The sequence below is a fragment of the Aricia agestis genome, chromosome 14 (assembly GCF_905147365.1).
Source record: "Aricia agestis chromosome 14, ilAriAges1.1, whole genome shotgun sequence".
NCBI lineage: Eukaryota > Metazoa > Arthropoda > Insecta > Lepidoptera > Lycaenidae > Aricia > Aricia agestis.
In genome coordinates, this window is record NC_056419.1 from 10,954,538 (window position 1) to 10,970,388 (window position 15,851).

The 15,851-nt window shown below is 42.2% G+C and overlaps 1 protein-coding gene and 1 non-coding gene across 2 annotated transcripts; both read left to right on the forward strand.

Annotated features, from left to right (window-relative positions):
- The first annotated feature begins 658 nt into the window (after positions 1–658).
- On the forward strand, positions 659–731 carry Trnam-cau. Its single transcript has one exon. It is a non-coding gene; the product is annotated as a tRNA-Met (tRNA).
- Positions 732–2,306: 1,575 nt separating this feature from the next.
- LOC121733930 (trypsin-1-like) lies at positions 2,307–12,590 on the forward strand. The gene is made up of 7 exons (XM_042124331.1): positions 2,307–2,450; positions 4,171–4,310; positions 5,661–5,820; positions 6,039–6,155; positions 6,480–6,605; positions 7,214–7,423; positions 12,573–12,590. Exons 1-7 carry the CDS (start codon positions 2,313–2,315, stop codon positions 12,588–12,590), a joined length of 909 nt encoding a protein of 302 aa, XP_041980265.1. The 5' UTR covers positions 2,307–2,312.
- The last annotated feature ends 3,261 nt before the right edge of the window (positions 12,591–15,851 follow it).

Sequence of the window (15,851 nt, forward strand, 5' to 3'; positions counted from 1 at the left end):
ACTGCGGCCGACGCGCGACGTGGACAATAATTAATACAAGAATTAATAATGTGTAGAGGAGCATTATATTTTTGTAGATAATACAGTATACATTTTGACGTGGGAGAGCCATGCTTCGGCACGAATAGGCCGGCTCGACCGGAGAGATACCACGTCCTCACAGAAAACCGGCGTGAAACAGCGCTTCCGCTGTGTTTCGCCGAGTAAGTGAGTTTACCGGAGGCCCAATCCCCTACCCTTTTCCTTTCCCTACCCTCCCCTATTTCCTTCCGTACCCTCCCCTATTCCCTTCCCTACTCTCCCCTATTACCCCTTAGAAGGCCGGCAACGCACCTGCAGCTCTTCTGATGCTGCGAGTGTCCATGGGCGACGAAAGTTGCTTTCCATCAGGTGACCCGTTTGCTCGTTTGCCCCCTTATTTCATAAAAAAAAAAAAGGTAAAATTAATATAATATCTACTGCATAAGTATGTACTTACTAAATGTATACTATGTGATGTGTCACACTGTACTTCTTATAAAGGACGATAAATTGTTCTGAAATTCCTTTATAGCCCGATAAGTTATTCTACGCCGATCTTACTTGAGACCGTAGTATTAGTATGTCGAACGAACTTAATAATATTAATGTAACGAATAAATTAGGACCTGTTACGCAAGCCTCGGTAGCGCAGTAGGCAGCGCGTAAGTCTCATAATCTTAAGGTCGTGAGTTCGATCCTCACCCGGGGCATACGTTTTTGCATTTTATTATTTCGAATTTTTTAATAATAGTCATTAAACTCAATTACTTTACCTACTGTCTTAAAGCCAATTCACACCGAATCGGCAGCGGCGCGAAGAGGCGCGGCGAGGCCGGCAGAGGCGGCTCGCGTCGCCGCGGGCGGCCGCTTGTGGACGCTCGCGGCCGCTGGCGGCCGCGCGCTACCTTCAGAGCGCCGCACAGTGGATCGAAAATCGAGTTTCATAGACATAGGAACTTGAATTTCCAGATGTTTTTTTGGGCTGAAATATGTTTTGCTAGTAGTTATTACATAATAAAATGTAAAAAGACTCATCTACGTGTAATAATAAGGGAATTACAATTTTTTATGAAAGTAAAGAACACGGATCATTTAACAAAAAAACAATAGAATGTGTCAAGTAGTTCCAGACAATTTAATTTAATTCAGTTGGAAGTTTTAAATTGTAACCGCACGCGGTCGCGCGGCGCCGCGCGTCCGTCGGCGGAAAGTGCTCGCGGCGCCGCGCGACCGCGTGCGACCGCCCGCGGGGCCTCGAGCCCTTTTGAAGTTTTCAAGCGATACTAGTAGTTATAAGTATGTGAATAAAGTTTAAAATTATTTCACACTAAAAGTGCTCTTCGCGCCGCTGCCGGTTGCTGCCGATCCGGTGTGAATTGGGCCTTATACTTTAATCTTTATAGAAATTGTGTTTTCAAACTACCACTGTGATTTATTTTGGCTCCACACTCTAACTCTGTGGGATGGGCGAATGACGGAGGCAACGAAAATGAAAAATGCATTTTTGACTTCTCTAAATTCTAATATTTTCACTCAGGTTTTAAAATTTTATTTTAAAAATATTTCTTTCCAGTTGCTACTACTAGCGACATCTATTACAAATTGTGTAAGTAAATTACTGCCACCTATGTATTCAGAACATTAATATTATGAAATTACGTGGTGTTTGCGAGCTTAATCTTATTTTGTTTCTACGTTGTTCCGTTAGATGGCGTTATTAACAATACTGCATTTTTCGAAGATGTCAGCGGGCCTGAAATGGTCGCTTTGGAGAATCATATAATTAATCATAATATGATTAATTTTTAAACTCCACTTCGCGTGCAATTCATATAGTGATTCACTTAGATTAATGATTGGTCCCGCGAGTGGCGCTCGCGCGCGGAAACCAATCATTAATCGAAGCGAATCACTTTTGAACTCCACTTTGCGTGCAATTCATATAGTGATTCGCTTACATCAATGATTGGTCTCTCGCGCGGCGCTCGCACTCGGCTACCAATCATTAATCGAAGCGAATCCCTATATGAATTGCACGCAAAGTGGAGTTTAAAAATGAATCATATTATGATTCAATATATGATTATCCAAAGCGACCATATTTTTAGCCCCGCCGATCTGAGATCATCAAAATAAATGATTTTGTAGCCTATTTAGTACTTATTACCAAAGACCTTAGATGCGTATTTACATACCTATTATCTAAAAAAAAATGCTGTCAATCAGTCAATATTTAAGCGAATAATTTTGGCAGCATAATAACAAAATCTCAATTATGTAAAGTTTTAAACATGATAAAATTGTTGTGGATGATGATAATTTTCCGTGTATCAGGATATGAAGGCGATTTTCCGATGAGCTCTGGAAATAAGTCCATAGCTAGAATAATACAGGGATGGAGGGGAAATCTAGGTGATGTTCCTTATCAGGTATACTTAACTAGGAATAAATAAATTTTACCAACTAACTATTATAAGGGTCACTTTCCAAGTTTCCACTGCAACAATGATTACATGACGCGTAATGCCGCGAGATGCATTTTTAAATGAACTATTTAAATTTGAACTTTATTGACGACATCAAAAGCTACACATTGAATTGACAGACTTCAAGATAACTTGTGGGAGACGTCATGCAACTTATTATTGTCAGAAATCGTAAGACGCGACGGGCGACGGCATTTTATACGCATTACTTTGCAATGGGAACTGGGAATTGACCCAAGGGCCAATATAATATAATAGCGCAGAGTCGAAGCGAAGCGAAGCGAATTCCCCATAACTGAACACAGAAAATTCAACCTTAACTCCAGAGCGTAACACATACATTTCGAGGCCAATCAGCGTTGGTCGGGCCGCGGGCGTAGTAAGTAATAAAGTGCGTTAACGCTTTGGAGTTTAGGGTAAATTTGTTATGTTCAGTTTTAATAATTCGCTTCGATGCGCTTCGACTCTGCGCTAGTACGTGGCTAGTATAAATTGACCCTAAGGCAGTGCCGTAAATAGCCTTTTTTGCGCCATGTGCGAGTGCGCACTTGTTTTTTTAGTTACTTACCTAAGTATTATAGGTATTAGGTACCCAGAGCAGTTATGCTATATAATAGGCCTGGTTATTTCATTCAGGGTGATAAAATAAAACATGGTGTTGACTGTTGGTAGACCAATAATTTATTATAAAATACAAAAATTTTCTAAAACGTACTTTTTTTAAAGAACTGATGGCAAACAAGCAGGCGAGCCGTCTGATATCAAGTAGGCCTTTCGACTGTTATAATACCACCCACACTGTGCAGCACTATGGGGCGCAGTGGGAACTTATCGGGAGCAAAGCGAAAAAATAATAGTCCTGCTGGTCTGGCGATTTTTGCGCCCCCGCAGAGTCTACGCCCTGTGCCTGGGCACCGGTGGCACCGCCCTATTTACGGCACTGGACTAAGGCCGTGTGTCAACCGCCACTGTCCACCAAGAACGGGATTACTTTGGGACGATGAAATGCCACTTTGTGAGTTAAGTTAGGTTAGGTTTCATTTTGCTCTACGCCACTGCAAAGCAGGCATGGTTCGCTAGACCAATGTCGATAGAAAATTCATCATCATTAGAGATCGTGGGACGTGGCAACACTTTATGCCACAGCCTGACAGAAAACTGGCAAACGAGCATCGATAAATTTTCAGGTGTCGTAATAGATATTTTTTTATGAAATAAGGGGGGCAAACGAGCAAACGGGTCACCTGATGGAAACCAACTTCCGTCGCCCATGGACACTCGCAGCATCAGAAGAGCTGCAGGTGCGTTGCCGGCCTTTCAAGAGGGAATAGGGTAATAGGGAAGGGTAGGGATGGGAAGGGAAGGGAAGGGAATAGAGGAGGGTAGGGAAGGGAATGGGATTGGGCCTCCGTTAAACTCACTCACTCGGCGAAACACAGCGCAAGCGCTGTTTCACGCCGGTTTTCTGTGAGAACGTGGTATTTCTCCGGTCGAGCCGGCCCATTCGTGCCGAAGCATGGCTCTCCCACGAATAATAAAATTTTTCGAATACCAAATTTCACGTTAATTTTTTTTTTAATTTTTTCTGTTAGGCAGTTACAGGTTTTCTCCACGCCACTGCCTTACAGAAAACTCCAGCATACAGCATTCATTACATTTTCAGGTGTCATTCAAGATGAAGCTTTACTTGAAATACCAAAGTTTCTGTGGGGGCTCCATTGTTGCTGCTAACAAAGTGCTCTCGGCCGCTCACTGTTTCGTAGAAGACCCCAACTTCTGTCACAAATTCTGCCGTTTGAAACCGTAAGAGTTTTATTATAATATAATATTGTACTTACGGCCTGTTTCACCACTTCCTGATAAGTGCCGGATAGGCATTAGGCTACCACCAATTTACTTGACAGATCAAGTATGGAGTATAGTCAAAAAAGTGGTGAATAGCTTATTCGAAACTTTATCAGAAAGTGGTGAAACAGGCCCTTAGTCAAGCATTTGTAGTCGTAAGTCATATCTTCTATCTTAGATATCTATACATATTACATATTATAAAACTAAGTCGCTTTTTTTCCCTCGTGTCCCTTTCTTCACTTTAATCTTTAAAACTACGCAACGGATTTTGATGATTCTTTCATTGTTAGATAGTCCATTTATGAAGGAAGGCTATAGGCTATATTTCATCACGCTAAGACTAATAGGAGAATGTGGAAAAAGCGGGGGAAATTATTTGAAAGGGCTTATCTCGCGAACTACTGGAGCAATTTTTATGTTATTTGGCACAGATAAGAAGTAGACCTCGTGAAGGAAGAAGGCTATCGATATTCGATTTTATTCATTTTTTCAGTGGCTATATACATATTTTATACCCGTGCGACGCCGGGACGGGTCGCTAGTAAATGATAAATTAGCGCACTTAAAGAGGATATACTATAATAAATTACTGCAATCATGGGCGTACCGAGGGATGGGCAGGTCCCTACTAAGTACTTTTATCTATAAAAATTAAAAATTAAGAAAACGAATTTTTGCCATTTGTTTGCAATACAATATTTTTACAACTAAAAATTATGAATTTTTTATTCTTTATAAGCACCTAGCTAACCCCCCCTGGCACCAGAACCTGGGTAATTTGCCCCCCCCCCCCCCCCCCCCCCCCTGGCCCAGAACCTGGGTACGCCCATGACTGCAATGTTTTCACGCTCCTTTAGCGTACGTCCGAGGCAGCACCAGCATAGACTGTAAACAAAAAGTTTTGTTCGACATTTGACAACGTTTGTGTCTATGTCTGACAGTACGTGTGCTAAATGTCGGATTATTTACAGTATGTGTGAGTAGAGCCCTCTGCTCCGACCATCCGACCTTTGAGAATATTCCCTATTGATTGGAAATAATATGCGTCTTTACCTTATTTAATTTTAACAGTACCTACTTAGCTCAGAAAAGGAATGTTTATGTAAACCAACATAACATGATACAACACGCACATAACAAACACACCTACCGGACAGATCTTCTTACGCTGGATTTTAGGTGGAGTAGAACCCCCATATCCTCCATACTACTTTGCATTTGGGCACTACAGAATCTCTTGCTTAGCAAGTGCCTAGCTTCGATGAAAGCGGCCACTGTCACCGAAACCGAGGAATTTTCTTGCAGGCCATTACGCTTACCACTGCGTCGGGTATACGCTGTTGCTGGCACGATCAAAAACGCCGACGAACCCGCCAAAGATTCAGTCATCGCTCAATGGAGGAGGGTCAATGATGTCAACTATCCAACGTCGTACGAATTCCCGCATTCCGATATTTGTGTTGTGGTAAGGGAAATATCCTGTATGACTATTTTTATGAAATAAGGGGGCAAACGAGCAAACGCATGAAGCATTAGCTTCATGAGCAAACGGGTCACCTGATGGAAAGCAACTACCGTCGCCCATGGACACTGGCAACATCAGAAGAGCAACGGCTTTAGGTATTATGGGTAAGACCTATAATTATTTCGCGTTTTGTTGGAGTTCTTGGTTCTTTTTTTCAGGTTACAAGAAGTCCATTTATTTTCAATGAGTACGTCAATTATATACCTTATGCGTCACGGGATATGGACTATTCTGGGACATGTCTAGTTTCTGGATTCGGGAGTACATCAAGAAACGTAAGAATATTCTATATGCCTAAAAAAAGAGCAATAACCAAATGGTAATTTTTGTCTAATTTCAAAAATTGTTATTGAGTGGGTAACTTACATTATTTTTACAACTAAAGAGCAATTACTCACAATTTTTGAACAGACCTTGTCACAGTTTACTTACTTACATAATAATCTCTTTAGGGCCGGCTACCCTACCTAACTACCCGGTAGGTAGGGTAGCCGGCCCTAAAGAAATTTATAAAATAAACACGTCGATATTGACCCACTTTGTCTACTCATATCTTAAAATATTTTCATGTTGTTTTAGTTTATTATGTTTAATTTCAGTGGAACAATCCATCTCAACATCTATTGCTGGCTCACGCGCCGATGTTGCCGATGAAAAGATGCGAAGAAATAGGCACGAGCGGTCGCAAATTCATTTGTTCCTCGCCACCGGCTGGCCCACATCAGGTATTACTTACATGTTACTTTATAGTGCCCAAGTATGTGCGAAATACACGAGAGAACTCTTTCTCTCTTCCTTTACTGTCATAATCCGATGGGGCGGATACCCCCACACGACTGGCGAGAGTCCAAGCACAGGACAAAGTTTTTACAGGCCCATCCGCGATCCGACATATGTATCATCCTTCTTGTCAGACACAGGCTAATTTTCTGATTACAATTAGATAATCAGCCTGCATTGACCTATTAAAACTTGAAAACAATTTTCTAACACAGGAATCAGACTAAAGAGCTATGCTCTGAGTTCTGACTTCTGAGCCTTTAGACCGCGGAGACGTACCCTAATAGAACAGAAAGGCTAATTTTATGACTAATATTTTAAATAGATTCAGGCTAATATTATTACTCATATTTTAAGGAGATTCAGGCTAATATTAAGTATGGCTCATAATTTAGGGAGATTCAGGCTAATGGGTATTAAGTATGGCTCATAATTTAGGGAGATTCAGGCTAATATTATGGCTCATATTTTAGGAAGATTCAGGCTATTATTAAGTATAGCTCATTATTTAGGTAGATACAGGCTAATATAGCTCATATGGCTCATATTTCAGGGCGATTCAGGCGGTCCTCTAGTGTGCCACGGTACAAACGACCCCAACGAGAACAGTACCACGGGTATACTAGTTGGTGTAACCTGTGCCGGTTACCAGGCACCACCATACTACTACATGTATACCCGGGTTTCATACCACAAGGACCTCATTGATGGATTTATCAATACTGCATGCAGATCAGAACTGTACATTTTATACGTCACATCTGTAAATCTAATACATATTATACTTTTATTCTGATTTTGTTTAATTTTTCTTTAAATATCTGTTAATAAGAAACAAAAGTAAATCATTTTTTTGTTTAGTAAGGTTGGGTTGCACCAGACGCGTGGTTATAATTAAAGTTTAATATGCCGTCCAAACACCTTATATTCTCATACGACATCTGTCAATTTTTCCGGTTATAGTTAAGGTTAAAGTCAAAGTTAGTTGGTGCAACCCAGTCTTAGTGCCTTAATCCTTTTACTACTGCTGTCTACCTAAGTATACATACCTACTTAGGTAGTAATTGACAGCTGTGCAAATGTCAAAATTGTTCAAAAAGGATTAACCGTTTTTTTTTTTTTTTTTTTTTTTTTTATTAAATAAGGGGGCAAACGAGCAAACGGGTCACCTGATGGTAAGCAACTACCGTCGCCCATGGACACTCGCAACATCAGAAGAGCTGCAGGTGCGTTGCCGGCCTTTTAAGAGGGTATACGCTCTTTTCTTGAAGGTTTGCAGGTCGTATCGGTCCGGAAATACTGCTGGTGACAGCCCATTCCAGAGTTTTACAGTGCGCGGCAGAAAGTTACGCGAAAAACGCACTGTGGAAGACTGCCACTCATCAAGGTGATGAGGATGGTATGTTTTTCGCGTGGGACGATAGCGAAAAGTTGCAGGTGGTATGATTCCGAACAATTCCTCAGAGCACTCCCCGTGATACAACCGATAGAGGATGCAGAGTGAAGCAACATCTCGGCGTAATTCCAGGGGGTCCAAGCTGTTTGAAACACTATGGCAGTCAACAATTCGAGCAGCCCTTCGTTGGATACGATCCAGAGGGAGCAGTTGGTATTTTGGCGCCCCTGCCCAGAGATGAGAACAATATTCCATATGAGGCCGAACCTGCGCCTTGTAGAGTTGTAGGCGTTGGTCCGGACTGAAGTACTGTCTCGCTCTGTTAAGAACGCCAAGCTTCTTCGAGGCTAATTTGGCCTTACCCTCAAGATGATATCGAAACTGGACTTCGCTCGATATGTTGACGCCAAGTATCTCAATGCTAGGGGAGATGGTTAAAGATGTGCCCTCGAAACGAGGATAAACGACCATTGGTGACTTTTTAGTGGTGAACGCGCAGACTTGTGTCTTGGCGGGGTTGAATTGGACTAAGTTACGTCTACCCCATTCAGAGACCTTCTCCAATGAATTCTCCACCTTAGACACAAGTTTGTTTCGACTCTCAGTGACATTTTGCCGAGAAATATTAGGGGAGCCGGTATATACAGCATCACCTGTACTATCATCCGCATAGCAATGAATGCCTTTGGTTTGTAACATGTCATTGATATGCAGTATGAATAGAGTAGGCGATAGCACACAGCCCTGAGGGACACCAGCATTAACAGACTGAGTTTCCGAGCATTCGCCATCAACTACGACCTTTATGCTTCTGTCTGCTAAGAAACTAGTGACCCACTTACATAATTTCTCGGGCAGCCCGTATGATGGAAGCTTTGATAGCAGCGCTTTATGCCAAACCCGATCGAAGGCCTTCGCAATGTCCAAACTAACAGCCAATGCCTCTCCCTTCGACTCAATTGCCTGAGCCCAACGATGAGTCAGGTATGCCAAGAGATCACCAGCCGAGCGACCCTTACGGAACCCGTATTGTTTGTCGCTTAGCAATCCCTGGCCGTCCAAGTATCGAAGAAGCTGGCTATTGATAATGGATTCCATTATCTTCGAGAAGAGAGAGGTTATAGCGATTGGTCTGTAGTTGGAAGGATTTGAGCGATCACCTTTTTTGGGGATCGGGTGCACCAAGGCTGTCTTCCAGGAAGCCGGGACGATGCCAGTGGAATAGGAGAGCCGAAAAAGTCGCGTCAAGACCGGAGCCAACTCTGGAGCACACTTTTTCAACACAATAGGCGGGATTCCGTCAGGCCCACTCGACTTTTGGATATCAAGGGAACAGAGGGCTTTTCGCACTGAGCGCTGATGAAACCGTATATCCGACATGATGCTCGTGCATCGCGGTATGGTCGGCGGTTTCTGCCCCCCGTCACCCAGGGTCGAGTTTGACGCAAAGAGCTTGCCCAGAAGATCGGCTTTGTCTTTTGCGTCCTGGGCCAACGATCCATTTCCTACGTGTAGGGATGGTAGGGTTGGCTTGCAGAAATTTCCTTCAATAGCTTTGGCCAGAGACCAGAATGCACGGGTTCCCGAGGGGAGGCGCTCAAGTCTCTTGCCAATTCTATTGACGTGCTGTTGCTTTGCCCGAGTAATCTCTTTCTTGAGGGACCTAGAGGCAAGGTTGTACTCCTTTTTATATGTGCTGGTATTTAAATCCCGAGCAGACACTGCGTTGGCCCAGGATTGGTAAGCCTCCTGCTTCCGGCGAGAAGCTTTTTTGGGGGATGAACCAAACCAGGGACGAAATCTGCCGCCAGTTGGCACTACAGAGGTCGGAATGAAAAGTTCCATCCCCTGCATCACCACATCGGCAACAGAGTTGGCAGTGTTGTCGAGATCATCCGGCGAGAAGCACACGTGCCCCCAAGGATAGGATGCAAAAAACGACCGCATCCCATCCCAGTCTGCTGACTTATAGTGCCACACACGACGGTATTTAACAGCGCGCTGTCTTAACACCGTCGTAAGTGGCACAGAACTCCTAACAAGGCAATGATCCGATGAACCAAGTGGTGCGGTTACGGATATTTGGTAGCCGTCAGGATTTGAAGTCAGTAGGAGGTCCAACAAGGAAGGATTCTGACCATCCACATCTGGGATTCGCGTAGGCGTAGTAACCAGTTGTGTCAAGTCGTTCGCAAGGGCAAAGTTGCAGACAGATCTCCCCGCGTGATCAGTTTTACTGGAATTGAGCCAGTCGGCGTGGTGGGCATTAAAGTCGCCAAGTATTATGATCTCTGCGGATGGGATCTGCCGCTGCACAAAATCTGAAGCAGCTTGTAGGTGCTCCAAGAGTCGGTCCGTCTCGGGGTCACCACTATGGGACCTATATAGGCACGCATAGACGCGAGGGTGGTCGTCGCAATCTATGCGGAGCCATAAGTTTGATAGGTCCATGACCTCAAGATTGCTGAGGCGGCGAGAGCTGATATCATCTCTGATATACACACACACTCCAGCTTTGGGTAGAAAGGAGTGCTCGAGGTAATACCCTGGGTGGGAAAGGTATGATGTGTCACTCGGAGATGATATCTGCGTCTCGGTTAAAAAGAGCAAAGCCGGCCTTGCCGTCTCAAGGTGGTAATGGACGGCATTAAGGTTGGAGTGTAATCCCCTGATATTACAAAAGTCCATGTTTAATATCGAGGGGGGTGCCTTTGTGTGTTTGCTCTTGCCCCGAGCAGATTGGAGCGCAGTTTTGCCCTCCCCAGAATACGAGGGGCAGCCTGGACGTCCACGTTCAGTTCCAGGGGTTCCTGAGCATGGACGTCCAGAGAGGGATTCTCCAACGCAGTTGGTACCCTCCTGGGGTAACAAATTGTTTTTCAACTGCGGCATTTCTAGGGGGGGTAGGGGATTGGGCCTCCGGTAAACTCACTCACTCGGCGAAACACAGCGCAAGCGCTGTTTCACGCCGGTTTTCTGTGAGGCCGTGGTATTTCTCCGGTCGAGCCGGCCCATTCGTGCCGAAGCATGGCTCTCCCACGGTTTCCGTGCGGATGTCACCGATAGGCATCATGGGTAGCTTTTCTGTATGGCGGGTGACGCCCGAGAGGAGATAAAATGTTTACCTGTAAAACTATGATGAAATTACATTTTCAGAGGTTTCCCCTCAATGAAAGTGGCTTTATTTGTCACGCATTTTACGTGTACAGTGTTAGTTTTAGGATATTGCATAAAAACTTACACTTCAGGAGTCCTAAACATTTTATAAATATATAACGCCCACACCAGCAAAATCTCACATCAACATAATTTATTCTTATAACTAACTAGTAGCCCGCCCCTGCTTCGCACGGGTATGAAACAAACATTTCTAAAGTTGGTGGTGTTATTAACCCGGTGAGAGTGTGGTAAGATGGTAGTCTTAGTGTCTACCCACTAAAAAATTGTGGATGCTCCGCTTTCACCCCACTGTCGAGTAAAAGAGTTTTCAATGCGAACTACCCTGCCAAAATGAACCTTTATTCAAATGGATGAATTTGGATAATCCACGAATAATAAAAACTAAGGAAACGTAACTCCTATACTTCAACCGTTTTGAATTTGGTTCCTTTTCGCACACTAAAATATGACAATAGCTATGAAACACTAACGCTCAAATTTACGAAAAAAAGCCGTTTTCAATCATTACTGTCACTTGTATAATTACACAAAATTATGCATGTATTCGGGTCTCTTTTTGCATAAAGTATGCATGTATTCTGGTTTCTTTTTGTAGCTCGCGGAACAATTTTTTTGACGCAGTTACTCTTTCTTAGTTTTTATTATTCGTAGAATACATCATTTCCTTTTTTGATTTGATTTGTTGAATTCAGATATTTCATTCAAAAACTACCACTTAAACAATGTTTATTTGTTTATAAAATGCTATAAAAAGTAGATACATTTTTTGGCGTTATAAGTACATGACTAGCATGTAATATCCCGTTCTACAATAAAACGAAAATAAATTGATCAATATAGCCAAAGGTACAACACCTGATAAAAATAAGTTACTTACCTTCCATTTCTGTTTGTACACGTAAATAATCACTTTTACATACTTGAAATGAACTATAATTCCGTTCACGTTCGCTTTTGGGTCGCTACTAAAAGAAAAACAATTGGAAACAGACGAAACAGCGATAAATTACAATCCCTGGCGGTAGGCGCCTCAGAGGAGATACGAAATATTTGTTCGCAGCCAGGCGCGTGAAATTGCCAATAATGACACCGCACTGAATCGGTTAAGGTACTTACTAACCCGGTATGTATACCTGCAAAGTTAACTAATCAATAATCATTTAACTGTTTTATACTTTTAAATGCTCAAATATAGATAAAACTGGAGATTAAATTATTTAGTGAAATTAGGGACTTAACGCCTGTTTTCACCAAATTAACATTAAAGGTCATAATTAATATGGCCAATAAGAGATTTCACCAAGACTTCTATATCACCTTAATCCTTATAACTTAGGACAAAGGTGATACGTAAGCATTGATGAAAACACGCCCTAAAAGCCTACTAGGACCTAGGGGACACTGAGGGACGTGGGAGAGCCATGCTTCGGCCCGAATGGGCCGGCTCGACCGGAGAGATACCACGTCCTCACAGAAAACGTCTGCGTGAAACAGCGCTTCCGCTGTGTTTCGCCGAGTAAGTGAGTTTACCGGAGGCCCAATCCACTACCCTTTTCCTTTCCCTACCCTTCCCATTTCCTTCCGTACCCTCCCCTATTCCCTTCCGTACCCACCCCTATTCCCTTCCGTACCCTCCCCTATTCCCTTTCCTACCCTCCCCTATTACCCCTTAGAAGGCCGGCAACGCACCTGCAGCTCTGATGCTGCGAGTGTCCATGGGCGACGGAAGTTGCTTTCCATCAGGTGACCCGTTTGCTCGTTTGCCCCCTTATTTCATAAAAAAAAAAGGGTGTGGGGTGGTTGGTGAAAACGGACACTAAGCCCTTTTCACAATTTTTTTTTTTTTTTTTTTTTTCTTCTTCCGTCTTCGTCTTCCGTCGCCCATGGACACTCGCAGCATCAGAAGAGCTGCATGTGCGTTGCCGGCCTTTTAAGAGGGAATAAGGTAATAGGGGAGGGTAGGGGAGGGTAGGGAAGGGAAGGGAATAGGGGAAGGTAGGAAAGGGAATAGGGTAGGGGATTGGGCCTCCGGTAAACTCACTCACTCGGCGAAACACAGCGTAAGCGCTGTTTCACGCCGGTTTTCTGTGAGAACGTGGTATTTATCCGGTCGAGCCGGCCCATTCGTGCCGAAGCATGGCTCTCCCACGTTTTGCAAACGCCATACTTTCCGTAATACAGTTTAATATTTAGGACTTTTTTGTTGTGTTATCGCAACGAAGAGTAATAATATGCATTGCGATGCACTCATCCGTGGCTTTCTGGTGAAACAATATTGTGTAAAGATAGGTGTATCGCATTCATTATGTATGACCATTGACCACTGACTTGCTTTGAACCTTTTATAATACGACAACTTGAGAGTTTGTGACATGTCGTCAACGATCAGTAGCCTTAGCACGGCCACCAGTAGAAATGCGAAAGTATGGACAAACTGCGGACATAAACTAAAGGTGCCGTTCCGATCTTTGCCGCGGCCATATATATATATATATAGACCGGAACGCTACCTTAAGTTTATCTCCACAGTTTGTCCATACTTTCGCATTTCAACTGGTGGCCGTGCTAAGGCTACAGGTCGTTACAACTTTTTCCGTCTAGCCCCCTTTCGCAACGTGCGATAAGGAACTTCGTTCCAGAAACTGTTAAGAGAACCAATAATTATTGTTGTTGTATTAATAAATGCTTGAGAATCTCAAGTAAACGAGAATTACCGTGAAAGCGAGAACGCGAAATAGAGATGCATTTTGCGCTTCATACCGAGAATGTGCAAGGTATGATACAAAACAACAAACGGACCAACAAACGAACAACGAACAAACACAATATAACACATAATAATTGGACGCTTTTAAGCATTCGTGTACTAACCCACAAAAAATTAAGTACCTATTGAGTTATGAATGCAGACTTGATGTTCTTGAAATAATTTAGAACAAGACTGCATTCAAATTTCAAAAAACAAACAAACAAGCAAAAAAAAATTGTGCCGTTAGGACACTAATGCTATTAACAACGACCAATTAGGAATTAAGATACTACTAGTTGCCTACTAATGACAGAAAAGTATCCAAAATGGAGAGTATAAAGTTTTGACCTAATTTTGGCAATAGACAGCATCTGCAGTTGTTGACAATTGGCATCCATATAATTGGCATCAGGTCACGACTCACGTGTATGTGTCCCATATTATATTAGAGTTCACTGTAAAAGTAGCAGCGCTGAAAAAGCATGTTATGTGATTTGTATGAGCAAGCGCCCGCCACCCCCGCGTCATGTTTTCTTCCTTAGTAACTATTTCAAGGCTGCTAATTTCACAGTAAATTATTTTATAGAGTTCACTGTGAAATGATATAAAGGACACATACCCATTACCCATCCTATAGTATTATCACTTAGTTCTTTTACACCTTGTATAAGTGCCAGTATAAGACTCAACCTAAATTGTATTTCTTGATTGGTATAAGACATAAGTCATAAGACCACGGTCTAGTGGCTTGAGTCTTGACCCACTGAGCATAATTTCCTGATAGTTTGTTGTCGTGCTGCCCTTTGTATGTTGATTCAAGTCATTTAAGTTTTAGTTAGTTCCAGAAGCGCCGTGCAGGCTGAAGAAAAAATTATGCTCTATGTCGCAAAAGATAGAGTTCTGATAGTCCACCCTCACAGCATCAAAAATTATTACATTTCTAATATCTCTACGTAATTCTCAGAACTATAACGTATTTTGTTGATGTAGGTAAGTATAATAAAATAATACAGTACCATTATCTGACAATATAGTTCTAAACATAAAAAATAAAATCAGTAAAATAGGGACAAAAATTACCTAAATTGTAATTCTTAATTTTTTCGTTTAATTTTCATCACCATTTTCAAGGCGAGTTGTCTATTTAGGTTGGGTTGCACCAGAGGCGTGGTTAAAGTTATGGTTATAGTTAAGGCTTAAATTTAACTATAACTCTTTGACCGGAGAAATTGACAGACGACAGCTGGTCCTACAAGGTTATAAATGAAAGTGGGCGGGGGCGCTGCTGGTGAAGGAGAACTGTCAAAAATGGCGTTTTTGTATGATGACAGGGTTAGTTCCTTTTTTCGCCACGTGCATTTAAAACTTTGTCGAGCTCTATGGTTATGGTTAAATCTTGATGGCGTCCATTTTTAACTTTAACCAAAGATTTGACATTTTGCATTGTAGTTAAAGTTAAAGTTATAGTTAAAGTTAGTTGGTGCAACCCAACATTAGTGTGATTATAATTTGGTATTTACTTGAGCCAGTAACGACTACATATTATGAATATTATAAATAGTAAATACTATAAAGTTATTATGCAAGTTACCTTGTAGTATATTATAAGAATGATAATGATGTTTATTGTTTACCAGTTAAACAGTTACTAGTTAAAAACAGGTACATTGCGAAATGGGTAGGGCTCTTTCACAGAACATAGTAAAAATTTATTTCTTCATGTACTGTCGCGGAAAATAAGTGCTTAGCAGGCAAATCGTTCTCGTATTTTTTTTTTGTTAAATGTCCGTTATAGTTTGGCTTGTCATTAAGACATGTCAATTTTTATTAGACAAACTTTTGCAATATAAATTGTTTGTTGAAAAG

Bases quoted from the DNA above. Each gene is read 5' to 3' on its own strand.
- LOC121733930 (XM_042124331.1), top strand. From the start codon at position 2,313: ATGATAAAATTGTTGTGGATGATGATAATTTTCCGTGTATCAGGATAT. The intron at 6,156-6,479 runs GTAAGAATATTC...GTTTAATTTCAG, and splicing joins TCGGGAGTACATCAAGAAAC to TGGAACAATCCATCTCAACA. The intron at 6,606-7,213 runs GTATTACTTACA...CTCATATTTCAG, and splicing joins CACCGGCTGGCCCACATCAG to GGCGATTCAGGCGGTCCTCT.